The following is a 27,677-nucleotide window of genomic DNA, read 5'->3' as shown; positions in this document are numbered from 1 at the left end:
TTTTTCATCTTTTTCTTGTATTTATGATACCCAATGCTGCATGAATTATTTAAAGTATCAAGGTGCAAAATTATTGTTTTGAAACGAACGCCATGGCCAAACAAAAAGTGTAAAAGAAGTTACGAAAAAAAAAGAGGGTTTAAAAAAAAGAATCATAAGAGCCGTTTTCGCGAAAAATACGCTTAGTAAACTGGTGCTGATTTTCGGTTCGCTAATTTTATTTCTGAAAGCCCTTATATTACCGGAAGTCCCATGGTGGCAGCCATAAGACACAAGAGAAATGAGGAAAGAAATTCCGCTGAACTTCACTTGACCACAATCGGTTTTCCCCAGGAAGGAAGCTATGTTTAAACCAGGAAGGTTACGTACATAAAAAGAGTGGCAGATAAATGTTTTTTTTTTGTTTATGAAAAGCTAAAGAAGGAATTTCCTTTGAAGGAGCAGATTTTTCCAATACTGGTGGGGAAAAACCAAGAAAGTTATTTACGGATATTAGGAAGGATTTCCTCTATAATTTTTATTTTCCCTTTTACTTTTCAAAAAAACAAAAACATTTTTGGTTATTGACCAATTTTCCGATACTGGGTTCTTGTCAGAAAAAAATTCTAAGAATACTGAGCCCACAAAAACCCAAATTTAGGGGGAAAAAATCAGCAGCGTTCAAATTTGATAATTGATTTAGGTGTCACCAAAAGAACCGACAATTAAGTAATAAGCATTTGGATTCAAAAAATCAATTAACTAGAGCCAGAGGTCGGCAATCCGCATGCGGTTCTTTTATCCAAATAGTGTGGCTCTTCAGCCTGCCCATATACGAGGGGGTACCCAAAAATAACCGGAATTGCGTTGCCGCGCATGGAGCTTATGTAGTACGCATTTCTGCCGCTAGACGTGTATAGCGCAATTCCTTGCCAGTTCAGTCCTGCCTGTGTTGTCTGCCTGGCTTGTTCTGTTCATCTGCAGTGATTGTTTTTACCAGCGCTGTTTTGTTCTTTTTTCGTTTTTTATGATGGCAAGTTTAAGTGAACAACGTGCAGCTCTGAAATTTTGTTTTCTACTCGGCAAAAATGCTGCTGAAAGTGTTTTAATGTTGAAAACAGCTTACAAAAATGACGCTATGGGAAAAACTCAAGTATACGAGTGGTTTACTCGGTTTAAAAATGGCGACATGTCGATTGATGACAAACCTCGTTCTGGACGTCCATCAACTGCCCGAATCGACGAAAATGTTGAAAAAATTCGAGAGCTAGTGTTCACAGACCGTCGACAGACAATTGATCAACTGTCAGAGAGTAGTGGGTTATCTTGGAGCTCGGTTCAGCGAATTTTAACGGAAGATTTGGGGATGAAAAGGGTTGCTGCCAAGTTTGTTCCTCGAGTTCTGACTGACAATCAAAAAGAACATCGAGTTGAAACATGTCGTGCTTTGAAACAACAGCTTGAAACTGATCCAGACTTTCTGTCAAAGGTCATTACTGGTGATGAGTCACGGTGCTATGGTTATGACCCAGAAACAAAGCAACAGTCGAGCCAATGGAAGACGTCATCTTCACCCCGACCAAAAAAATGTCGTCAAGTCAAGTCAAACATCAAAACAATGCTGATTTGCTTATTTGATGCCAAAGGCGTAGTCCATTCAGAGTTTGTCCCCCCAGGTCAGACCGTCAATTAAACCTTGTATTTGGAAGTTTTGAAAAGATTGCGCAATAGTGTTCGCCAAAAAAGACCCGATCTGTGGCAAACAGAAGACTGGTTCTTCCACCACGACAATGCACCTGCACACACAGTCATCTCTGTTACACAGTTTTTGGCTAAAAATGGCATGGTTCCGCTGCCCCACGCACCTTACTCGCCTGACCTGGCTCCGTGCGACTTTTTCTTATTTCCACGCATGAAAAAGGGCATGAAAGGTCACCGATTTGACAACATTGAAGAGGTCAAGAAAAAAACGAAGAAGGAGCTGTCAGCCATTTCTAAAGATGACTACAAAAAATGTTTCGAACAGTGGAAGCACCGGTGGGACAAATGTATTAGTTGTAATGGAGAGTATTTTGAAGGGGATAAGGTTGTTCTGTAAAAAATTTGTAAATAAATAGCTTTTAAAAAATAATTCCGGTTTTTTTTGGGTACCCCCTCGTATACAGGGTGACCAAAGTTATATGCTCCACCCACTTTTTTTTTTAAACGGCGGGAAATTTCGAAAAAATAAAAAAAACGTATTTAATTATTTTTAGTTTAGTTTATTTTCAGTGATTGACCAATTTTTTTAAACCCTTGTATCTCGAGATACAGCATCCCACTTTTGTTTTTCAAATGGAACGTTATATTTTTTGTTGCATATTTTTGTAGTATTTGAGCTCCTAAAAACAACAAAAAATTTTTTTTTGAAATCGGTTAGGTTTTTCAAAAGTTATGGTAATTTAAAATATGAAAAACAAATTTCAGTTTATTGTCAAAATTACGTTATTTTTTTTAAAGAATCTGTTCAAACTGGGCACAATCAATGGATAAGCTAGCCAAAACTCTGGACTCCCACGCTTTGCTTGTAGCAGCACTTATGGTGGCGAAGTCAAGATCTAGGGCAGGCTAGTGTTATTCAGACGTTCAGGTGGTTTATTTAAAAAACGTTTGGTGTGGAGTTTTAGGAAATCAACTAATCGGCCCATACTTCTATAGAGAGAACTTAACTGATGCAAGGTATCTGACTTTTTTTGATAGACATTTTGCCAGTTCTGCTTGAAGATGTTCCTCTACAACGTCGGCTAGATATGTATTTTCAACAAGATGGTTGCCCGGTACATAATGCGAGTTGTTCGAGGTTATCTGGACAGAAATTTCCATGAAAAGTGCTTAGGGACTCATTGTCCCATCCAATGGCCACCTCGATCTCTGGACTTAACCCCAATGGACTATTTTTTGTGGGGATATCTAAAAAATAGAGTGTACAGTAACCTTAATTCCGTGGCTTCAGTCGATGATCTGAAACGTCGAACAACTCTAACCTGCCTAGATCTTGACTTCACCACCATAAGTGCTGCTACAAGCAGAGCGTGGGAGTCCAGAGTTTTGGCTTGCCTATCCGTTGATGGTGCCCAGTTTGAACAGATTCTTTAAAAAAAAAAACGTAATTTTGACAGTAAACTGAAATTTGTTTTTCATATTTTAAATTACCATAACTTTTGTAAAACCTAACCGATTTCAAAACATTTTTTTGGGGTTTTTTAGGAGCTCAAATACTATAAAAATATGCAACAAAAAATATAACGTTCCTTTTGAAAAACAAAAGTTGGATGCTGTATCTCGAGATACAGGGGTTTAAAAAAATGGGTCAATCACTGAAAATAAACTAGACTAAAAATGATTAAATACGTGTTTTTTATTTTTTCGAAATTTCCCGCCGTTTAAAAAAAAAGTGGGTGGAGCATATAACTCTGGTCACCCTGTATATAAATTGTATATTTCAATTTTATTGAAACAAATGAAAATTTCATTTATTAAAGTAAAGATATTTTTTCAAAAAGAATTTTAAATGTGATTGGTTAGAAATTGAATAGAATTATATTAAAATACAGTACGTAATTATATAAGACTGCCGCCATTTTCATTCAAACACAGGTTTAGTTTTTATTTATTTACTTTGCAATATGTGAAAATAAATATATAAAACATTTAAATGTTACTGAATATCATAAAATCATAATTTGCGAATACAAATGATCTACAGAGTTTGTTTACACTAACTCATCCTTGCGGCTCTTGGTAAGATTTATTAAAATTATTTAAGGAGAAATTGCTCTCTACTTAAAATAACATAGGTTGCCAACCCCTGAACTAGGGAATGCTGCTTAGCTCAATTGATTTTTCAATTTTTCTTTTGCCATTTTCTTAAAAAAAGGGGCTACCACGATTTTTCATTAAAAACTTTGAAATACTGTTTGGGGAGAGGAGGGAAAGTATGAGAAGATTTCCCTTTTCCCCAAATCTGAAGGGCTGATTGATGCAGGGGGGGGGCCAGCGGAGCTTGGATCACTGATTTTAACCAATATTTATTTATTTATTTTAATATCTATCTAAAAATCCTTCTTTATAAAAACAGGAATAAGATAGGATAACTCTGTAACCTCTTCCAAACTTCTACGTAATCCTTCCATTTCAAACTGAGAAGTAAAACAAAAAAAATATTTGAGAATAATATTCCGACTCTCTCTAATATTCTCAATCTTACAAGCAAAAGAGAAACTTTTATTACAGAATTAATTGTATGTCCTGTTTTACAAGTTCAAGTAAAACGTAAAGCTGTTTAAGGCCTGCAACTTTAGGTCATTTAAATTATAATTTTTTTTTTTTATTATTATTATTAAAGAAAATTTAGTTTTTTACAAATACATATTAGAAAATGAGAGAGAAACTCGTGAAGTCACTAATGATCTCCTCAAGTAATTATATATTTAATTAAATAGATTTTAATGACTTCTACGAACAAATTCCCTCAAGTACAGGGCCAATAGACCTCAAAATCTTAGAGCAAAGCAAAACTACTTGCTCTGTATCTCCCCCGGAGAGAGAAGATAGTTCAAATATTTAGCGTAAATGCTGCGGTTATTTACTGACTCATATCACTCTCCCTTTCACTTTGAAGTATCATTTCGGCATATAAGTGTTCATATAATAAGTGTACGAGAGATCATAAATTTATCTACTATTAGGCCATTAAATAGGATAAAATGATTGGCTGAATTTGTAAATTTAAAGTAAATTTCATAACCGAATGTAGGTACTACTTGAAGATTACTTATATACTGGGTGTTCAGCATAAGAATACCGTAACTCCGGAAGGCGATTTTGGGCATCATTTGCAACAAAAAATTCCATATAAACTATGGCTCGATTCTGCTCCATTTTATAGATACAGTCGAACCTCGCTTAACGAGCATAATTCGTTCCAGAACCTTACTCGTTAAGCGAAATACTCGTTAAGCGAAACAATTTTTTTCATTTAAATTAAAATAAAAGGGGATAATTGGTTCCATGCAAAAAAAATATTGATAAAATTTTTTTTTATAACATTTATTTCGAAAAAATTATATACATATGTACATATGATGTAATATAATATAAATTACATATATTAATTGAGATAAATATGTACATTCATAATTAATCCTTTTTAATTATAAATTTGTCCAATGTTCCTTGTTTCTGCCGTCGCTTCAAAATGTCTTCAAAATGTGACACAGCATTATCATTAAATAAATTTATAGATCGCATAGCCACAGCCTTATTCGGGTGATAGTTTTCTACGTGTGTTGCAACAGTTTCCCATGCTTTCAACATTTCTCTTATTGCGCTGGAAGATTGTTGTTCCTCTGATATTTTCTCCTCTTTGTCTAATAAATTCTCTTCCACCAATTCTTGTTGTGAAATGTGTTGCAACTCAACAAGTTCCTCTGTGGATAGCTCTTGACTATGATCTGCTACAAGCTCATCAATATCATCTTTATCAACTGTCAATCCCATATCCGTGGCCAAAGACACAATTTCATTATCTAGAGATTCCACAGGTTCGGATTCAATCGCCTCAAAACCAGATTCGACGAGGATTTCAGGCCAGAGCTTCTTCCATGCAGAAATTAGAGTTTTTTTGGTAACCCCGTCCCACGCCTTGTCGATTATCTTGAGGGATGTAACAATATGGAAGTGGTATTTCCAAAATTCTCGCAAAGTAAGGTTTGTCTCTTCAGTCACCTCAAAACAATGTTCGAAGAGACCTTTAGTGTACAGTTTCTTAAAGTTGGAAATTACTTGTTGATCCATAGGCTGAAGTAACGGTGTAGTATTAGGAGGCAGATATTGAATTTTGATAAATTGAAATTCGTCAAGAAGATCATTTTGTAGACTTGGAGGATGAGCGGGAGCATTGTCCAGTACAAGCAACGCATGGAGCGGCAGATTCATCTCCAATAAATATTTTTTCACAGAAGGACCAAACACTTCATTTATCCATTCAACAAAAATGTCACGTGTCACCCAAGCCTTGTTATTGGCTTTCCACATTACATTTAGTTTGTTCTTGTGGATGTTGCATTTCTTAAAGGCTCGTGGAGTTTCCGAATGATACACCAGCAATGGTTTAATTTTCAAGTCACCGCTTGCATTAGCACAAAACAGCAACGTGAGGCGATCTTTCATGGGCTTGTGGCCGGGTAATGCTTTTTCTCCTTCTGTTATGTAGGTTCGCTTGGGCATTTTCTTCCAAAAGAGACCTGTCTCGTCACAGTTAAAAATTTGTTGTGGCAAGTAACCCTCGGAAATCAAAAGTTTTTTGAAGTCGCTGACGTAGTTCTCAGCTGCCTTCTTATCGGAACTTGCTGCTTCACCGTGCCTCATAACGCTGTGAATGCCAGTTCTTTTTTTGAATTTTTCAAACCACCCACGGCTTGCTTTAAATTCTTTTTCGTCTGTTGACGATCCTGGAGTTTTCGTACGGAGATCAGTGAAAATTTTCACTTTGATCGTTCAACCCCTAGAACAATCTAAGCCTTTCTTCTCTGCCCAGGTCAACTTAGTTACAATATTTTAAACACAAATGTCACTATATGGACTTTCCCTATACACCACTCATTCGGTGAAGTTCGGTTTCGACTGTATCAGTGCATTAGATACGTGGAGAATATGAAACGCATATGCGTAAACAGGAATGACTAATCGAAGAATGCGCAGTTTTCGATGAGTCAGCGAAAACTGCGCAGTCAGCGAAATGTCATTAGAAAACTATCGTTATGCGAAACATCGCTCGCTATAAGAATCAATTTGTTTTACTCGTTATGCGAATTACTCGTTAAGCGAGGTGCTCGTTATGCGAGGTTCCACTGTATTTTTAATTTTATGTTTTTTTCATGGTATCACTACTTTTTAGCAAACAGTTGTCTATATTTCTCAAACTATTAAAACTAAAGCGATTTCAATCAGCTCATTAGAAAGAAGGTTAAATTTCCTTTTGAATAAGCTAATTTATATTTCAAAATAATAATATCAAGTATTTTACTTTGTGGCCCAAACATAAGAAATAGCAAGTTTCTAATTTTTTTCGCCAAAACTTTGACTTCATTTTTCTCAAAAATATTGTATAAGTTTAAAACGTGCACTATTCATGAAAAACATCTACATACAATCACCTTTCGAAAGGTATACAATGCATAAGGGGATATTTTAAAAATTGACGCAGAAATCTGTGATTAATTGCAAAACTTGCTATTCCTTATGTTTGGGCCACAAAGTAAAATACTTAATATTATTATTTTAGAATACAAATTAGCTTATTTAAAAGGAAATTTAACCTTCTTTCTAATGAGCTTATTGAAATTGCTGTAGCTTTAATAGTTTGAGAAATATAGGCAACTATTTGCTAAAAAGTAGTAACACCTTGAAAAAACATAAAATTAAAAATATCTATAAAACGGAGCCGAATCGAGCCATAGTTTATATAGACTTTTTTGTTGCAAATGATGCCCAGAATCGGCTCCCGGAGTTACCGTAGTCTTATGCTGAACACCCTGCATACTAAACTCGTATTTCTTTATAACCTTTTTTAAAAATGATTATTCTTGAAAAATAGTTATTTATTTAACAAGTGTGGAAAGTAGTACTTTTCCTCACGCGAGGCAGGGTTTGCACGCACGAGCGAGCGAAGCGATGCGAGTGCAAGTGCAAATTGCCGAGTGTGAGGAAAATACTTTACACTAGAGTTAAATATTATATTTTTTCTGCAACCATTTATTAACTAATAAAATTAAAAATTTCATTTTTACAGTCTACAAAAAGTAATTTATTTATTATAAACATTTATTGTTATATTACAATTATTTACATTACTTACGTATTTACATTACTTATTACATTTTCTGCTGTTTCTTTTATTGATGGAGGAGTGTTTTCTAAACAGGAATCACTAGAATCCATTTTAAATTTCTATAAGGTAACACTATAACCTTTTTAACTGTTATAATTAAAAATATCTAATTATTTATTAAAGTATTATTTTTATTTTTATATTCCTTTCAATTTTTATTTTATTTTTTAATATTCGTTTTTTAATTATTTAAATAAAATAAATTTAAATAAGCTTATTAGAGTTTTACAGAAAATATTTATGTTAATAACAAAACTTCTTATATCAAGGAAGCACAATAAAGTTTTTCCACTCACTTGTGCGGAAAGTGACACTAATGGGAATTTCCCCCCACTAGTGTGGGAAGTTGGGCATTACACAGCTGATTTTAATTGAGTAATGAGAACTTCCCTACATGGTTGCAGAAAAATTATTTTTAATTTCAGGTTTAATAAACTGAATAACGTTAATATGTGAGGTAAATATGTTTTATAAGTTCACAGTTATAAGAAAATATTATTGTAAAGACTCATTTGAGAGTTCAAAATCGATTTTTTTTATTAATAAAGAATAAATTGAATTTCAAATCAATTTATTTTAATCAGAAAAATAAATATAAAACTGTAAATAAAATAAAGGTTAATAAAGGCGTATAAAAACATCAAAAACAGGAATGAAAGAGCTTTGATTTTATTACAACCTTCCCCTAAGGCTATCAAAACCTTTGCTATGGATGTATATATCACTCGCTTACATATGGCAGCCCCTATTGGGCGAGGGTGTAGGGGGGGGGGGAGAAATGAAATTAAATGCTATTTTCAGGTATCATTTGATTCATAAATGCACAGATTAGTCAATATTATTGCACTTTACAAATAAATATTGATGTTAAAGTAGGGATTGTAGCTCACTCCTTAAATCATTGGCTCCTCTTCCTAATCTTTTCCTTTACAATACCCCAATAAAATATTGTTCCTTTGTGAAAAACCTTGGTATCACTTTCGATCAAAACCTATCCTGGAAAAACCATGTTTCCCAAATCTCTCGTCGTTCCATCCACATCCTAAAGCAGTTTAATAGTTCCCGTCACCTTTTTCCAATTAAGACCCGGCCACTCCTAGTTTCCTCTCTTATATTCCCCCATTTCGACTATGGTTGTTTAGTGTATGGCCGGTCTTTCTGGTGATATTGAAGCTAAGCTCAAGCGCCTCCATGAACTGCTTCATAAGATTTATTTTCAGCATTTCCAGAGACTCTCGCATTTCGCACTGCTACGATTAGTTGGCTTTTTCCTGTCTATCGCCGCCAATATTTTTTGGCTTCTTTCCTTTTTCAAGTCATCCAGTCTCAAAGGCCTTCCTATATTTTTCAACTCCTTAAGTTTAAATCCTCCATCCATTCCCGTAACACTAGATCTCGTTCATCTGATCTCTGTATTCCCTCTCACCGTACCTTATCCTTTGACAAGTCCTTCCTGATACGTGCTACCTCTCTCTGGAACTCCTTACCATCATCTGTCCGCCATGCTCCTAACCTATCTATCTTTAAATCCCGTCAGTTATCTCCTTTCTATTCAGCTTCCTCCGAAATTCTAATTGTTTTAATTTATTTCCTTAATTTCTGCTGTTATTTTTATTTTCACTTTTTGTAAATACTTATTTATTTATTTATTTTCTGTATAATCACAGGCCAAACTGTTAAGGCCTCTATTTGTTCCTGTATTTATTCTTAGGGGACAATTGTCCCAGAATAATAAATTTCTTTTTTCTTCTTCTTCTTTCTTCCTTCTCAGTGGTTGGCCGTATAATTCCTAAGCGAAGGATTTTATTTCCTAGGAGCTACTTTATATGCCTCGAAAGGAGAGTGTTGTGTATAACGAGAGAACATCTTGTGGAGGCTGGCAGTGTAAAGTTTAAACACTATTGAAAATCTGGCTTTAAATTGCGCATTGCTTGAAAATATCGTTGTATTTTTTTTATCTTTCGTAGTGTGTTTATTATACGTATTCCTGGCCGGGTTTTGGTCATACGAAACCCGGTCAAAGATACAATAAACATGCGCTACTACGATGGATCGATTATTAAATAAAACAAAATCAACAATTACATGTTTTGTACTTTTTTAAAATTATTAGCAAAACATGTAATTGTACAAAGTTTATTTAAATATTATTTGCTATAAAGACAAAGCAGTTGGGGATCATTTTAATGGCCATTTTCTTTTTCAAAGTTATGAATATTTAAAGAAGCTGTATTTAAAAAAAAAAAAAAAATATTAAGAAAAATATACATTTTCGAAAGATTTCGATTAATTAACATTAAAATCAATTCTCATTTTTTATGTGTTTCGTACAGAATTTAAAAGACAAATATATTTTTGGTTATTGAAACTTCTAAATTAGGGAATATTTGACATTTATTGTTATAATTTGAAATTGAATTACTATCAATCTTAATATTAATCGATTTTGCTCTACTACGGACCCAAATTTTTTATTTTTAAATAAACTTTTATTTTTCGCCCGGCGCTCTTTAAAATTTAAAAGTAGACAATTTTTTTTTTTTTGAAACCCCCTAATGAACAAGTTTTTTAAGTATAAACAAAAAAAAATGTTCTTTTGTTCTGAGAACAATAGTTTTTTTTAAAAAAAAGAAAATCCCAGGCAGAGTTTATTAGAACCTTACTTCCTGTTGGTGTACGCCCAATTAATGGACTTGTCTGTACCATAGTAAGGAAGTTCCGGTTATTCCTAAATCCGGAAAATTCAATTATTATTATTTTTTTTAATGATTCTAAGGCACGTCAACATCTAAGGTCATTGGCGCCCGGAGCTTTTTTCAGTGCACTGCCAGCCTCCGGGCAGTTTTCTCTCGTTACAGATAATACTGTCCATCACTGGACGGTGAGCTATAAGAAGCTCCTAGGAAGAGAAAAATCTAAGGGTCAGCAGCTGGATTAGAAAACGGGACCTCCGCGTGGAAGTCCAGTACGCTAACCGCATAGCTAATCCCTTCCCTAAAATTCAATTATTATTATTATTTCTCTCTCTCTCTCAAAAATGTTTCCTAAAATTCAATGAAAACTTTTGGATTCACAATTACGAACACATTTATAATTATTTTCATTCAAAACGTTTTAGGAATATTCATACTCATTTAGTTCTAAGAGAGAAGCTAAGCCATTTCTCTCTCTCTCTCTCTCGCACTTGAAATATTAATGAAGGAAGAAAGAATCGTATTAATTTTCTATTTTCAGAGTTCCACCGGAAGTATCCGGTTTGACGTCTACATAGTTCGATAAAGGGTTTTTCAAGTACAGAAAATAAAATATTAAAACTCCACTGAAGCAGAGTCTAACTTCACACTCCAACGATTTCGTTTAAAACTATGCACACCCATTGCACAAATGGATATATAAAAACATTTATTTGAAATATTTTAATCCGAAAAAAGATTCAATTACTTCAGGCAAAAAAGAGATACGATATGTTATCCTCTCTGAAATGCTCTTGAAAGTGTTAAACTAACGTTTAAAGAAGATTAAATACAATTGGCTGAAATTCAAATTTTTAAAAAACAAATTTCTTTTAACCGGAAGTAATCATTTAATTGGAGTATCTTTTTTCTTTTTATTATTATCAATTAAGGCGCGTCAACATTCTAGAGCAGAGGTCCGCCAAAAAGTGGTCTATAGAGACCACTCGGGGGTCTATTTAACAAAAGTAAGGGGGTCGATCTGAGCCAGGGGGTAATAGGAAAATCAAATTTCGAACCCAATATAGGGAACCTTGCAAAGAAACACCAGGCACACACCCATCTCATTAATTAAGAAGCAATACTGTAGTTACTTTACTTATTATTTAATAAATATTAAGGTATTTAGGTATTGTGGTACTGGGTTCGATTCCCGGTCTTAGGCCTTGTATTTTACTTAATGATTAATAAAAGAAATTTACAGTTAAGTATGTTTGCTAGTCGCCACCGTCCACGACACCAAATTGGTAGTTGGACGTTAAGCCCCGCCAGAAAATATAGGCGATTATTTTACTTTTACTTTACTATTTAGGTATTTAAATTTCATTTCATAAATGTAAAATTACTTTAACCAGTTAAGCGCGGAATTTAGTTTTAAAAAACTAAACCCATAGTGTGCGGAATTAAAATCAGACAATGACGTGCATACACGTCGAACGCAGGGGGCAAAACAACCAAAAGTTTACAACGTCGTAATAGTCACTGCAAGCGACTTTTTCTGCAATCCCTGGGGCTTGAGATTACCAGTGCATTCTGTGCTCATTCAAAAATCTTGCACCGCTTCATGTTATGCATTGCTCCAGTTAACTAGAGCTTTGAATTCTATGCAAAATGAAATCATGCTCGTACTGAGGTTTGAATCTCTATCTAAAAGGTAAAAACGGGCATTGCACAAAGGTTGAGAGCTTCTAATAAAGTGTGCCTAATTCCCCAATCTCTAATGCGGAGACCAAACATGTACCAATCGCTTATCATTTGGCTGGCTCCCTCCACCCAATCCGTATAAAATACTTGGCAGTTCTATTGGTAAGATAAAGGAAACATCCCACCAAATAATATTCTTATTATATTTTATTAAAATTTCGAGTTTTTATCAGTTAATGGCAATTTTATATTTTCCACAACGAGTATACACGTCGAACGCACCCTAATAGAGATTTGGTTTGTGTATACACGTCAAACACATTTAACTGGTTAACCGGAAGTAATCATTTACCTGGAATACCTTTTTTCTATGATTCTAAGGCGCGTCAACATTTAAGGTTATTGGCGCCTGGAGCTTTTTTTTTCCAGTGCACTGCCGGCCTCTGGACAGTGTTCTCTTGTTACAGGCAACACTGTCCTCCATCACCGGGACAGTAAGCTGTAAGAAGCTCCTAGGAAGAGAAAAATCTGAGGGTCAGCAGCTGGATTCGAACCCGTGGGAAACAAATACGATAACAGCATAAACCTTATTTCTTATTTATTCTTTTCACTGAGATTTTCTAAAAAATTGGATTGACTCACTAGAGTAGAAAAAAACAAAATGGCTTAACCAATCTTTTTGAATTTTTTGAACATCTATTTTTTTTTTTAGCGTTCGAGTGAGCGTCTTCAGCTAAATGCTTTCCCTCTATTGTTAGGAATTCTTTCGTACAAGAATAGTTTTTAAGGAGAAAAATGATATAAGGTAGGTGGGGGGAAGATGACAGTTGGGGGAAGATGCAAGTATCGTCATATTTTGCATATCTACAACTGGATGACAGCGATTCCTACGTTAAAGTGTGTAATAAACAACTGTGAATACCGTGCTTGTGAATATTTCTATTTATATCTAGTTTAATCGTCGTTAAACTGAAAATTCAACTCTTTGAACCTGGTGAGTACCCATGTTATAATATTTCGTTGTCGATACTTAAGGTTTGGTGACGGATTGACTAGATTAAACGTAATAATTCCGTGATATTTGTGTCGTGTACATCTTGGTGAGTACGTGTTAGCTTGAAACAACATGACTGAAGCCTTAGTAAAAAAATAAACCTATGTGGCGTCTTCCTCCAGTGCTTGGAGTAAGATGCCACCTATTGAAGTGTTTCAATTTCATATTGATTCTCATTCATTTTTACATTATAATGATATATTTTATAATATAAAATCAATATAAAACAATTACTGACACACGAAATATAGTTTTTGTATAATACATTAATATTATTAACCCTTGAGCCGTAACCTTATGTGAAGTGCCATAAGCCGTCACCTCGGGCCATATTGACCCAGCATTAAAAACTATTAAATAAAAAGGAAAAACTAACTAATATGATGTTATAGGGAAAAGAAATCAAAGACAAAACTTTTTGGCAGCAGGCCCTTAACAACTGGATCCATTCTAACATAGAGATTTCAATTTGGGTCTTTGCTGAGCGCCGCGTGGAATAGGGCAGATACTGTTGGAAATGGCAGCGTGGGATTTTCTGCATGAAGAATTTATCTTTTACGATCCGCAAAAAATTCCAGAACATGCTTATACCATTTCTGACAATATGAAAGAAAATTTGAATGCCACACAAGGAGTTAACGCACCTCTGGTAATAGCTTCAACAAGCAGCAGCGGTGCCATCACGTCTTTTGAAGAAATTAGTCCTATCCCCAGATTTCAGAAACCCAAGCAAACTCGAAGAAAGAAACAAACTGCTGAAGTCCTTACGACGGAGGAGAAACGGTAGGCATTGAGAAGAAAGGCGACTTTGCCGACAAAAAAAAAAAGGGGAAAAAGTACTGTAGAAAAAGAAAAGGAAGGACAGTTCATCTTCAGCATCCTCCGCTCCCGATAATTTGGTAATGACCAGTGGTGACAGTGACATTGAAGAGGAGGAAGATGAATTTTGTATTGAGTGTAAAGGATATTTTTATGATAGGAAGGGCCCAAAATGCGATTGGCTTCAATGCATATCATGCAAGAGATGGCTACATGAAATTTGCAGCAAAGACAATTTGCATTGCAAAAAATGTTAAAAATTAAACAAAAAATGTCTTTTGTTCGGTGTTCCTTCCCCTCAGTGTTTAATGAGAATATTTTGCTGTTTACCTAACGTTAAATTTGTAATTTTTTCTTTCTCAATTTATATCTTAAGATATTGTTGCATCTTCCCCCGCATCAACTGGCATCTTCCCCATATGATGGGGGAAGTTGCCAGTTTTGACAAATTTCATTCGAATGCATTTTTAATGGTTTTGCATTTAATTAAATATACTAATATATATATGTAATTAAAGAATAAAAAACAACCTGGACGTTGATACATTTGGTGTTTTTTTCGATAACCCAGTTTCCTACAAAACGGAAATAAGTGTTAAGTGTGGCATCTTCCCCCCACTTACCTTATTATTTTAATCAATTAACTGTGCACTATTTCATCACAACATTATTCTCATGAGAAACACCAGAAAAAGAAAAAACTTGCACACGCAGACAAAAATATGTTGTTTTTCTTAAAGAGAAAATTATATTAAAACGTCTAAAAACTATACATACTCAAGTTAAACGATTATATAGGAGCGAACAAAATAACAAGAACAACAACTTTGATTGATTATATAGATCTCTTACAGCTTCCATCAATCTCCAGCATAATGAACCATGAAATCAAAATGTCACAGATTTTCACGAGATTTTTTATTTTTTAGGGCTGTGGGGGGTGGCGAGGGGAACAAAAAAGATTACATTTTCGTGAATCAAGATTACCTATTTTGAAGTTTGAAGTTTGCGTAGATTTAGATTTATTTATTTTAAATCGTGCTTTTTGGAACTCTTACTGATATTTTAATTTTTATTTATTTTCTACTTCTCTTACTCATAGAAAAAAAAGGAAGTATTGCAATCGTGCCAAATATTGTTTACACAGGAAGTACACAATTTTTCCCCCCCCTAAAAATGTCAAGCATTTTCCTGTTTTATGAATTGTAAAACTTTAATCATACTTTAAGATACGATAGATTTCATTCACCACCAACCCCTCGCTAAGACCGCCCACCTCGAAACCCTGCCCTTAAAACGTCACCCCCCCCCCCAAGAACCCCTCACCCCTTATGAAGGAATTTCAAGTCGTTTTCACCAAAATTGGGCTTGCTATAAAACATTTTCAGTTAAAAACTACCATTAAATCCCCACCACATCAACCAGTTACCAGTGTCATGTCGTCATATAACATCGATATAAATATCGAAAATATTTTCAAGGTTAAAAAAAAAAAAAAAAAAAATTTGTATCTATATCAATTTTTAGAAAATTGTCAATGTACGTGAGGTTGTGTACGTATATTTGTTTTAGTGTAAGAACATTTGAGCTCAATAAAGATTAAAATAAAACACGACAATTTTTAGATTCAATTAGTCAAAACAAAATTTCAGCATTATAACTTTCGACCATATCCGCTTCCACTTTTTTGAGATTTTACTACTTGCTTGGGTTTCTTTTCATTCGAGTACAGAGGGGAATAAATCGAATGACAGGAAATGAACGACTTGCTCTCAGTCTTCAAACATGTCTACTCAGATTAACAACAATCTTTTTTAAAGAAGGGTTTTGGGACATAATGTTTATTATTTTTCTAAAAGTCTTTTTTAATTATTACAAACTAAAATTAAAGACCAAGTCTCATTTTCTTTAAAAATTCGAACTTAAAGGAGAATTTTCTGCCATGAAGAGAAGAAATGTAACTCGAAAAATAAAATGTGCTTTTTTTTTTCTTTTTTTTTTGCCAACGAAAATAAGACAACGTAGAAAGAAGAAGAAAAATGTTAAAAACTTTAAATAAAACAAAATAGGTAAGTGCAATATGACGTTAACCAGGTAATATATGACAATTTCCAAAGGAACTGTCTGGAAAATAAAGGCAAAAGTCTGGAAGATCTATGTTAAATAATGGAAAAACCCAGGGAAAAATGTTGTATCACAATACATTAGATGTTTTCAAAAAAAACAACAACTATATTTTAACTAAAATTTAAATTAATTAACAAATATATAGGTATATATCTACAGGAAAAAATTTTCGTATAACCCAAAATAGTTTTTTAACTTATTTTAGGCACCACTATAGCCAAGTGGTAAAGATACTAGACCCGCAACGCTAAGGTGTATTGTTGGTTTAGTGGGTTCGATTCCCGGTGTCTACGCTTTGGATTTTATTTAATGATTAATATGAGAAATTTATAATAAAGTGTGTTAGGCGGTTATAGGCTAGACCCGCAACGCTAAGGTGTATTGTTGGTTTAGTGGGTTCGATTCCCGGTGTCTACGCTTTGGATTTTATTTAATGATTAATATGAGAAATTTATTAGTAAATGTATGTTAGGCGGTTACAGACTAGACCCGCAAAGCTTAGATGTATTGTTGGTTGGTGGGTTCGATTTCTGGGGTCTAGGCCTTGGATTTTATTTAATGTTTAATTTGAGACATTTATAGTAAAGTATGTTAGGAGGTTAAGAGACTAGACCCGCAAAGCTAAGATGTATTGTTGGTTTAGTGGGTTCGATTACCCCGGTCTAGGGTCTTGGATTTTATTTAATGGGTAATATGAGAACATTACAGTAAAGTATGGTTAGCTAATCTTTCAGCCACATTTCGTTTAGTAAGACACCCGAAAAATTCTGGTGAAAATCAATTTCAAAAATATGACGTAATCAAATTACTTAAGAACGTCCTTAAACTTAACGACCGGACTACGATAATTAATTAGATCCAACTTATTTAATATTTAAGTTACAAGATAATTTATAAATGAGACAAAGCTGTCGTACAGAAAATGAACAAATTATTTCAGAAATTGGTAAAAACATTTTGGCTTCCTTATTACTTTCAAGATATAACTCATTTTCTCTTTAACTCCAACTTTTAGACAAGAAATAAAATATAATTTCTACTTATCGCGAATATAGTCATATATAGCTTTCTAGTCTTAATAAACTTTTCATACAAATACAGACAAGAATTATATGTTAATGGGGGGAAATTTAATGCCCAAGAATACTGTTACGCTAAAAAGGAGATGATATCAAATTATGGTTGAAATTTTGTAACTAATGCAATGTGAAAAACAAGAAGTTAATAATAAAATAGAAGTTAGGAAATTTTAAACTGTAAATACAAATAAATAACTTAAAACTTGTGTTTCAGTAATTTAATAAAGACTTTGTTGTAAAACAATAAAAGTTATAGGGGGAAAATGATAAGAATATAAATTTTCACAATAAATAATTTATTATTTAATAAAGAAAAATGACTTAAATATATTCGTAAAATGTTTTCTAAATTAGCCGATATTTGCTTAAATGCAGATTAAAGCCTTGCTAATGCTTGTTAACCAAGACAAATTACCATGAATGGTTAGAAAAGGACAACTAACTAAGAGAGCATTGTATATAGAGTTACTAACGACGACAGGTTCATTCATCAAGAAACATCAAGAATTACCCCATTCATAAATATCGAGGGGATGTTTATCCAATGAGAATTATGCGCTGATCTTACCAGAAATCAAATTCACCAGAACATTTGGTTAAAAACAACACTTTTTTTGGGATTCAGAGGACCCCCAAAATGTGTAATTACTTAGGGGAAAAGCCACGATCGGAACTACTTAGAAGGAAATATTGATAAATATATTAGTAACATTTTAAGGGAAATTTAAAGAAAATAGAAAAATAGGTTGGCCATACTGTCCGGAGGTAATGTACCGAAAAAAATTTCCGGATAACCATAGATGATGATGCGCTTTAAAGAAATAAATTACAAAAAAAAGTTAATAAAGTCATGATCGCCTAATTTTCAGACGGAGCTTAACAACCAACTAGCAATTAGGTGACGTAGACGGAGGCGGAAGCGCATATTTCACTATTTACTTTAAAAAAAATAAAATTAAATAAAAAAGTAGCTACTCGCAGGATTCGAACCAGGGATCTCCAACTTACAAATCAACACTTTACCAGAAGAATGTCGAAATTAAATTAAAATTTGACATCAATTTTAATTACTCTAGGTCAAAACGATTAATTCTCGAAAAGTTCAAATAAATTTAATTTAAATTTCCAAATTTTAAATATCACTACAGCTAAATATATATACAATATATATCTTAGAAAATTTCCTTGACACGAGGCAGGATATAAACACTCTTAGAAGTGTCCATAACTTGAAAACTCATTTCCGTTTTGAAGCAAAGAATGGTAAAATACAAAATAGTGAATTCGCATCACGAATAAACACTAAAACTCTTAAAGAATACTTAGATTATTTAATATTTCCACTTGGTGACGTTTGTATTAACATTAAAAAGGATACACTGGGAAATAGCGAGAAAATCCAAAGCTTTTTTCCTATCCAGTAGAAAACTGAATCCAATAAACGTAGAAAAACCGTAGGTTATAAAATAAACGCAAACTTTTTTTTTTTTTATCTTTTTTTTGCATATAAAAGGTAGTTAATATACAGGGAAAATGCAACAACAAGGGCTAGTTTAATGGTAAAGAAAAAAAAAGGTCTATCAGTATAGAGAGCTAAGTTATTGCACAAAGTTAGTGGCTCACTTTAGGGAAAAATTGCAAATAAGCTGTCGTTATTTTCACCTTAAGGGAAGGATTACTATAGCATTTTCGCCAAATTCAGATAATCTTGAATCAGATTCAATCTAGTTTAAAACCCCAGGGTGTAAAATGAAAAACCAATTTCCATCATCTTTAATCAAAGATTAAACCTTAATTTTTTTGGTGAATTTAAATTTGTGGACTGTTTCAGTCTACAATTCAATAAAACAATTTTATAAAATATTTTTACAATACATCGCACTTCAAAGTGCCCAAGATTTGCTGAATTACTCTGAACTTATTCATTCATTCTGAACGTTACAATATTATACAGGGTGAACCAGTAAGTATTGTCCATAGGCCTACTGTGTGTAGTACATCTAAAGTGGAGTTCAAAGACGTACTGGCCAACTTCATATTTTCCTCCGTTCTTGAGTGACGTCACTTTAAAGTTTTTTTCTAGAATCATTACTTTTTTCCAATAAAAATGTTATTACTCAGAAAGTTTTAGTCCGAATTCGATTCTGATGACACGGTTAGAAAGACAGATAAATTTTCTAAAAATTGATACCATTTCAAAGCATAAGCTATTCTCCAAACAGCCTCAATCTTCCTCCGGAAACTGGGAAAATAAAAGTAATCGAAATTTTTAAGAAAACTCATTCGGCTCTTACGTAATAATTATCAGACCTAGGTGCTGGCACTTTTTATAAAAGTTTCCTTGTCTAATGCGCTTTCAAACGGTATATCATTTTCCAGGATTCCTTTTAGCTTCGTATGAGAAATTACGTTTGTTTTGTAAGAAAACGTGTTCACGAGCATACAGCAGTGATATTGTATTGTGTTGTTTAATTCATTAAACTCTTGTAGATGGAGCTGTAGTCAATTTTAAAAGTAGATTGTCTTAAAATAAGGTAGTCTAAGGTTACTAATCGAAAAATGTTAGGAAATATTTTAAACAAAAATTCTTATAGTTGTATTTATTTACTCTAAATTACAATTTCACAATAAACATAAACTAAAAATAAACTTCATAATAATATACATTTTTTTTTTTTTTATGTGCAATAAGTAATCTTAGACTACCTTATTTTAAGACAATCTACTTTAAAAATTGACTACAGCTCCATCCACAAGAGTTTAATGAATTAAACAACACAATACAATATCACTGCTGTATGCTCGTGAACACGTTTTCTTACAAAACAAACGTAATTTCTCGTAGGAAGCTAAAAGGAATCCTGGAAAATGATATACCATTTGAAAGCCCATTAAACAAGGAAACTTTTATAAAAAGTGCCAGCACCTAGGTCTGATAATTATTACGTAAGAGCCGAATGAGTTTTCTTCAAAAATTTCGATTACTTTTATTTTCCCAGTTTCCGGTGGAAGATTGAGGCTGTTTGGAGAATAGCATATGCTTCGAAATGGTATCAATTTTTACGAAAATGTATCTGTCTTTCTAACCTTGCCATCAGAATCGAATTCGGGCTAAAACTTTCTGAGTAATAACATTTTTATTGGAAAAAAGTAATGATTTTAGAAAAAAAAATTAAAGTGACGTCACTCAAGAACAGAGGAAAAATATGAAGTTGGCCAGTACGTCATTGAACTCCACTTTAGATGTACTACACACAGTAGGCCTGGTTCACCCTGTATAATTGAATAAAATTGAACTATAGGCGCCGACCATATCTATTATACAATAGTTAATAAGCCACGAAACTAAATTTGTTTTAATTTAAAAAAATTAAATAATTCCAATCAGCACATAATGCTACACATTGTTCATTTCACAATTATTTATATGGTCTCTCTCCATCACACAGTTAAATTGTGCAACATTATCGTACAAGCGATGAAATAATTAGTATTTTTGCTTAATTCATAAGGTGCCCCTCCAAAAAATTAAAGTTAAATGAATAAAACACTTTTTCTGAGATGAAAATTCTGAAAATGACTTCTTGGAAACACATGACACTCTCGTTCTAACGTCAAAATTTAAAATGGGCACTTCCGTTAAACCCGAAATGTCTTGAAATTAAGAATTTTTTCTTACACAAGTAATTATTCCTATTTAAAATCTCTTTAAAAAAAAACTTGCAGTTTAAAAAGTTATGAATAATGGTTGATTAAACGACAAAAGGTACCCAACATTTCATTAATACTTCCGCTCGTAATTTCAGCCATTTAGAAACGTCTGTAAAAGCAGCACGAATTATTATGTAGAATTGATATCATTTAAGTAATTTTACTGCATTAAATTATCATTAATATTTTTTTTAGAATAGATGTTACAAACTTCCCCTTAATAGGTGTAAGAACAGAAAGTCCCCTTTAATCTTACCTAGGGGGAGCCCTATCCCTTTTAATCCTGCCGAAAATATTTTCAAAAAAAAACAGGCTAAGATTTAAGACTGAATTATTTTAGTAATAATAATTTTGAAGAGGGGCCTCACACATATATGGGGCTAACTCCTCTCCCATTCGATGTACAGCGTCGAGACCCCCAAAGGACACATCTACGTGAAATTCCGAATCGAATGACACCTCATTCATGAAAATCGTTTCGCACGTTTAGGTGCTACGTTGTTTACAAAGAAAAAAGGTAACAAGAAGAAGAACAAGAACATTTTCTGAAAATGCCGTTTTTGCTCATTTTCAGCAACTTTTTTCTCAAAATCTATCAGATCTAGGTTGTTACAAAAAAATTACAGTTATAAAGGAGGGTTTGCCCTTTATTTTAAAGAAAATTTGGGAATTTTATCTTTTATAGAAAAAGAGAAAAAAATTGTCAAAGTTGGGTGTTTTTCAACGTTACGCTTTTTCTGGTGCAGTTTTTGACGATCAACCCTTATACAACTGTCCTACCGGACAGTTTTAATTACACCTAGTAATGAGGCCGTTATTTACACTTATAAAACTTATAGACGTAAATGAGTGCAATTAGCACTACGTTGCATAAATAAATAAATAAATAAATAATTTCATATGAATGATATTTTGAGGGCAATGACATCGTATCAAATAAAATAAAATAGTATATTACCTTCATACAAAAATTGTAGCCAGACTTTCCCATTCATGATATACATCAAATTATTGGAACTCCCCTTCCTCCCCCTTCCACGCCCCAAAAAAAGCTCCAAAAATAAATTCAATTCAACATGAATGAAACTGATAGTACGAACAAAATTGAATGAACCGACGAAGTCAATAAAGTGTAGGAGACAAAACAAAACACACACAGACACGGACAATAAATTCAAAAATATATACGTACATACCCACACCTACACACTCACAAAACTATTACATTTCTATACAACGCAATAACCCAGTTTTACAATTTCCTGTTGTGGTCATACTGGACGCTATATCCCTAATATTACCTAGAGGATGTGGTTTTCAGAAATGTTACCCCTTTTTGTAAAGTGGGTAGGTTACAACTCGGTTACATTTTCCTTTTTAATCGGAAAACTATTTAGTAGAATTCTATTGGCTGTATTCAGTAGACAGAATGCTAGAAAAGTTACTAGGACATCCTATTCTGTTTTACGTACTGAAAATTGTTGGATAGTGTGTAGGTGTTAAAATGGTTGTGGAGGAAGACAAGGTACAATAATAATGTGACGTCATATAGGTGCCTTCATTTTAGAAAATAAATCTAAAGTTAAGTGTAATAGCAGGCAGAGTGTATTAGACTGTCACAACTAAAATGTATAGCGTAACCACTAGGTTCGATTCCCGGTCTAGGATTTATAATTGTAGGTCACACATAAAGGCCAAGATCCCGTTTTAAAGTTACCGGGTTTCAATTTCGGGGCCCATTGCTAACTTGAGTTATATTATATTTAGGGTATACCTTCAAAGATTTTTTTTTTTTTTTTTTATTCAATCATTTGACAGACGTTCACTTCCAGGACTTAAAAAGATGGCCAACAGGAAAGTAACGCATTCAGTGGGCGAATGTCCTGAATTCTGAGCCAATTTCCGCATACTTCCGTTGCCTAGAATATGGTTCTTAAATTCTGCAAAACAGCCAATAGTAGTAAGTAAAGTAAAGTAATCGCCTATTTTTTTCAGGCGGGGTTTAAAGTCCAACTACCAATTAGGGTATCGTAGACGGAGCCCGCCTGAAAAAATAGGCAATTACTTTACTTTACTTTTGCTCTAAACTTGAACCATCTTAAATCAATAAACTTAATTTAAACCATCTTTAATTATTACTAATACTAATAACACAAGATACGAGTAAATCTTGTAACAACAAGACGTTGGTTACTAATTCTACACTTTGGATGGCAACCGCGTGGTAAAAGACATCCTATAGGAAAGAGACTGCAAGAAAGGCTCCGTTTTAAAATACGTAGCTCCTGGATGAAGAAGAAGATATGGGAAAGATTGAAAAAGAACAATGGTAAAGAAGACTGATAGCATATTCTTCTGTTGAAGGCTGAGGAACTGCAAGGCCCGCAGTGCCACTAGAGGTAGAAGTGTTCGGCAGAAAGAAAGGATATTGAGGAAATCATAACAAAGCAGAGAGTTGTGTCGTGCAGATTTTCGGAAGCGGTAGAACCAAAATTCGAATCCCACTTGTAGCTAGTTTTTCTTTTAATGTTAGAAAAAATGTTACGCGTAAACTAAGTAAAGTAATTGCCCATTTTTTCAGGCGGGCTTTACGTCCAACTACCAATTAGTAGACGAAGGCGACTAGCAAACATACTTTACTGAAAATTTCTTTTATTAACCATTAAATAAAATCCAAGGCCTAAGACAGGGGGAATCGAACCCACTAACCAGCAATACATCTTAGCTTTGCAGGTCTCGCCTCTTAACCGCTCGGCTATCGTGGCGCCTCAAACAGCCAATATTTCCGTTTCTAGAGCTTTCTTTCACCGAATGGGGACCCACTATACGACGTAAGTGTACAGTGGCGCTGAGCAATGGGCACTTTTGGAAACCACCCCCTAGTCGGAGAAATATTTAAAATAAAAGACATAGAACTATTAAATACACCAATAGAATGTTAATAGCCCTTGGCTAGAAAATTGGAAACAAAAATGACTACAGCAAAATGGGCACTTACAGCTTTTTTTAAGGGATACGACTTGAGTAACCTTTCCATAAAATAGTATTTCCTGTGAGTTAAAAGAGAGATTATCGATTTCAGCCATCGAAACCATGTAAATCGAAAGAACTTAATTATTAAAAGCAATTTTCTATTCCATTTCCTCTAAATAAATAAATAAAATAAGAAAATGCTTTCACCTAAAAAAAATAAATTAAAAATAAAACTTAAATCTTCCCCGGATACTCGACCACAATCTTGACCTCTTGACCTTTCAAAAGCGCTGTCCCCCCTCCCAAAAAATTTCAAGAAAAAATACATTTTGAGAATTAATGGATATTGCAGTGTTTACATCATTAAAGAGGGTTGGTATCAGTAAGGTTTACTTTTGCTAATACAGATGGCCGTGGTATGCCCTTAACAACTTGCCCTCCCCTACTATATAACCGCTGTACAGTCAACCCAAAACCTCTTCCAACCACCCCAGGACAGAGCTCCTCACTTCATATTATCATCCCGCCAAGACCGCCAACAAACAAACCCACCAACCTGTTGACATCACAATCTGGAGTAGTGGTGAGCTGTGTGCAGACGAGTAATCACGAGTCTGTCTGCAGTCAGTCACTCTCTACCACCAGTTAAGGCCATCAACGCACGCACATCGACAGAGATAGCCAATCATTCTCTCTCACTCTCTTTAGTAAGATCTTTTCTCCATCTGTTTCTGGCTCTACTTTCATCGCCTATAAATCTGCTTCCGCTCTCATTTCAACAGATATCCGCCAAACTTCTTATCAATTCACTCTATCCAACTACCTTTTATAGCTTAATGAAAAATCTTACTTCCTTAGAAACCCTCCTGCCAAAAAAGGACACAAATAAATCTAGGCCATCTTATTACAATATAAACATCAATCAACCAGGAACCGCGAAAAAAAAATCTCGTAATTTTTTACAGTAATTAATTTATTGGATTTTTAAAGCGTCTTCCAGAAGTAACACTTTAAAATTCCATAATTCAAATTAATATTCGTTAAATCCGTCCGGATATTTGTTTATGTTCGGTTGGTAACAGGAAGGTTTTCCGGGGTGGATGTGTTAACTCCACGCCCAACCCCCAAGGCGTTAAACGAAATTAAAGCACGGACAGCTGCTGGCAACAGATGCTTATATGCTTTAGCGAAGGCTGTCCTCCTTAGAGGTTTGTCACATGACGCCAAGGTACTAATATACAGAACCATAATAAGACCAGTTGCAACGTGTGCTAGTGAGACGTGGGTACTGTCTAAAGAGAACGGAAAGGTTACTTAGGGTGTGGGAGAGAAAGATCCTGAAAAAGATATTTGGCCCATGCTTTGTGAACGGCCAGTGGAGGATTAGGAAAAAAAGAAGAATTGTACCAGATGTACAAAAAAGAAGATATCGTGACCTTAATAAAGAAAGGTCGTCTCCGGTGGTTAAGTCATGTAGAGAGACTGGAGGAGGAAAGATTGCCTAAAAGACTCCTCTATGGTCGGACCCGGTGGAGCTCGCCGGAGAAGAAGACCTCGATTGCGCTGGCTGGACGAAATTCCAGGATGACCTCACCTCAATTGGTGTTAAAGGCCAAAGACAAGGGTGTTTGGCAGAAGCTTGAGGACGAGGCCTGGGTCCTTTAGGACTGTTGCGCCATGTACAGATAGATACAATTAATATTCGTTCGATTTAAATGAAATAAATTCAGTAGTATCAACACATCTTGGCCAATAACAAGTGTTCTTTTTTTATACCACTACACTACTTCGAGATTCAAAAGAATTCGATGCAGGGGCCCATTTTTGCTAGTTCTCCAAAGTTCTAACAGTTTGAAAACAAGACGATAATCAGTATTTTGGAGAGAGCTCTAAGTGAGGCAAAACTTCGATCTTTAAAACTCAATTCAATTTTTTGGAGTGATTTGCGAGCAATAGGAACGGATCTCTTTATTTCCCAAACCAGCTGTTTTTGGGGCATTGATTGATTTTTCCCGATTTTCAAAAATGTATAGTATAACCTTTAAAGATTAACCCCCACTCTTTACTCAACCATGTTTTTCTTCACTTTTTTTTCTAAGGGTATTGGACCTTTACGAAGATTCATCCTTCTCCAGCAACTCTCTTAAAGGAACCACTTTTAACAAAATCACGATTCGGTCACACAAAAAAAAGAATCGTTCCTTTTTTTTACGGAATTTTAGTGAAGAACAAATCTCCAATTGTGAGAATTTTTATCCGATTTTCCGATGCTTTTTAAACCATCCACAACAGCCCAGTTGATTCGCGGTTCCTTGAACTGTTTTGAGAAAAAGTCAACTTCTTACAGAATGCTCTTTCATTATCCAGTACTGAACTCCATGTTTTTTTGTTCTTTATTTATTTATTTTTTGTAGTTTTTTCCCTTTTATTTGAAAACGATCCAATATTTTTTTGGATAACTAAATAGTATGAGCTAAACGGTTAGAGTACTGGACTCCCACGCGGAGGCCCCGGGTTCGAGTCCAGCTGCTGACCCTTAGATTTTCTCTTCCTAGGAGCTTCTTACAGCTCACTGTCCGGTGATGGACAGTGTTGTCTGTAACAAGAGAACACTGTACGGAGGCCGGCAGTGCACTGAAAAAAGCTCCGGGCGCCAATAACCTTAGATGTTGACGCGCCTTAAATAATAATAATAAAAAAAAAACTAAATAGTATACAGGAAGGCGACAAGACCGGATATTATAATGAAATGTTACTTGATTCAGTTAATTAGGAACTTCTAAAAAAGCTAAGAGCTTTTAAAAGAATTTAAGAAAGTCACCCTGGTATATATTTAGACATAATATTTCCTCTCGCCAACACTGGACTCCTAAAATTTGCGGTACCAATCAGAATTGGTTCAAAGACACTAATTTTTCCCCTTTAATTTACAGGAGTATCAAGGCAGGTGATGGCGTGCGCTGTATTATTGGGACTACTAACCCAGGTACCAGCATCTTCGCCGTCTAGCACACGTACACAAGAACTACAAGAATCAAGTCCATCTTTACAACAATTAATCTCACTATTTGATTATCTACAAGTAGGTAATATTTTGGTTATAATGTCTTTTTTTTTTTAAATATTATTTGATTTCAAAATTATGTGTTTAGATGTACCCCAACTTTAAGGGCTACAGCAGTAAAAGGTTTGGATTATACATTTTCTTGGTCTATGCCACATATTGTAACGACCAAAACAAGATCTTGAAAAACCAATAATAGTCAGTTACGGCCAAACGTTTTTCCTAAATCTTGATATTTATAGCAATACCTTTAAAAATACTCTTCACCATACTTGACCCCATTTACTGTCAATTGCAGTCTTCTGATGACCCACGTCAAGACCGGATATAGAGAAAATGTTTGCAAATATAAAGAGAGGGTAACTTTAAGGGAAATACACGCCCCAGGGGATTAAAGAAAAAAGGGAAACATTTTCAAGATTTTTTTTTTTTTCATTTACGCACTCTTCTATGTATACCTGTATCGGTATTTCATCCATCAGCAGATGGTACAGAATTATCTTTTTCTTAAAACATAGCATTTATACTGTAAAGAGAGTTCACTTCACAATATTAAATATTCATT

At 34.2% G+C, this 27,677-nt stretch overlaps 2 protein-coding genes across 4 annotated transcripts in view; one reads left to right on the top strand and one right to left on the bottom strand.

The window, feature by feature from the left end:
- DNAlig3 (DNA ligase 3) overlaps positions 1-27,677 on the bottom strand; it is a 90,884-nt gene that overhangs the window by 55,162 nt on the left and 8,045 nt on the right. The gene's annotated exons all lie outside the window — the stretch shown is intronic.
- The window catches only part of CNMa (CNMamide), a 42,335-nt gene that overhangs the window by 11,728 nt on the left and 2,930 nt on the right, over positions 1-27,677 (top strand). Inside the window, exon 2 of the mRNA XM_074114907.1 lies at positions 26,982-27,130. Coding sequence (XP_073971008.1) covers positions 26,982-27,130 — 149 coding nt within the window. The remainder of the gene's footprint in view (positions 1-26,981; positions 27,131-27,677) is intronic.

This window comes from Rhodnius prolixus, unplaced genomic scaffold, assembly GCF_049639745.1.
Source record: "Rhodnius prolixus isolate KJV_2025 unplaced genomic scaffold, Rpr scaffold_7, whole genome shotgun sequence".
Taxonomy (NCBI): domain Eukaryota; kingdom Metazoa; phylum Arthropoda; class Insecta; order Hemiptera; family Reduviidae; genus Rhodnius; species Rhodnius prolixus.
This window is presented reverse-complemented; position numbering and strand designations above follow the sequence as displayed.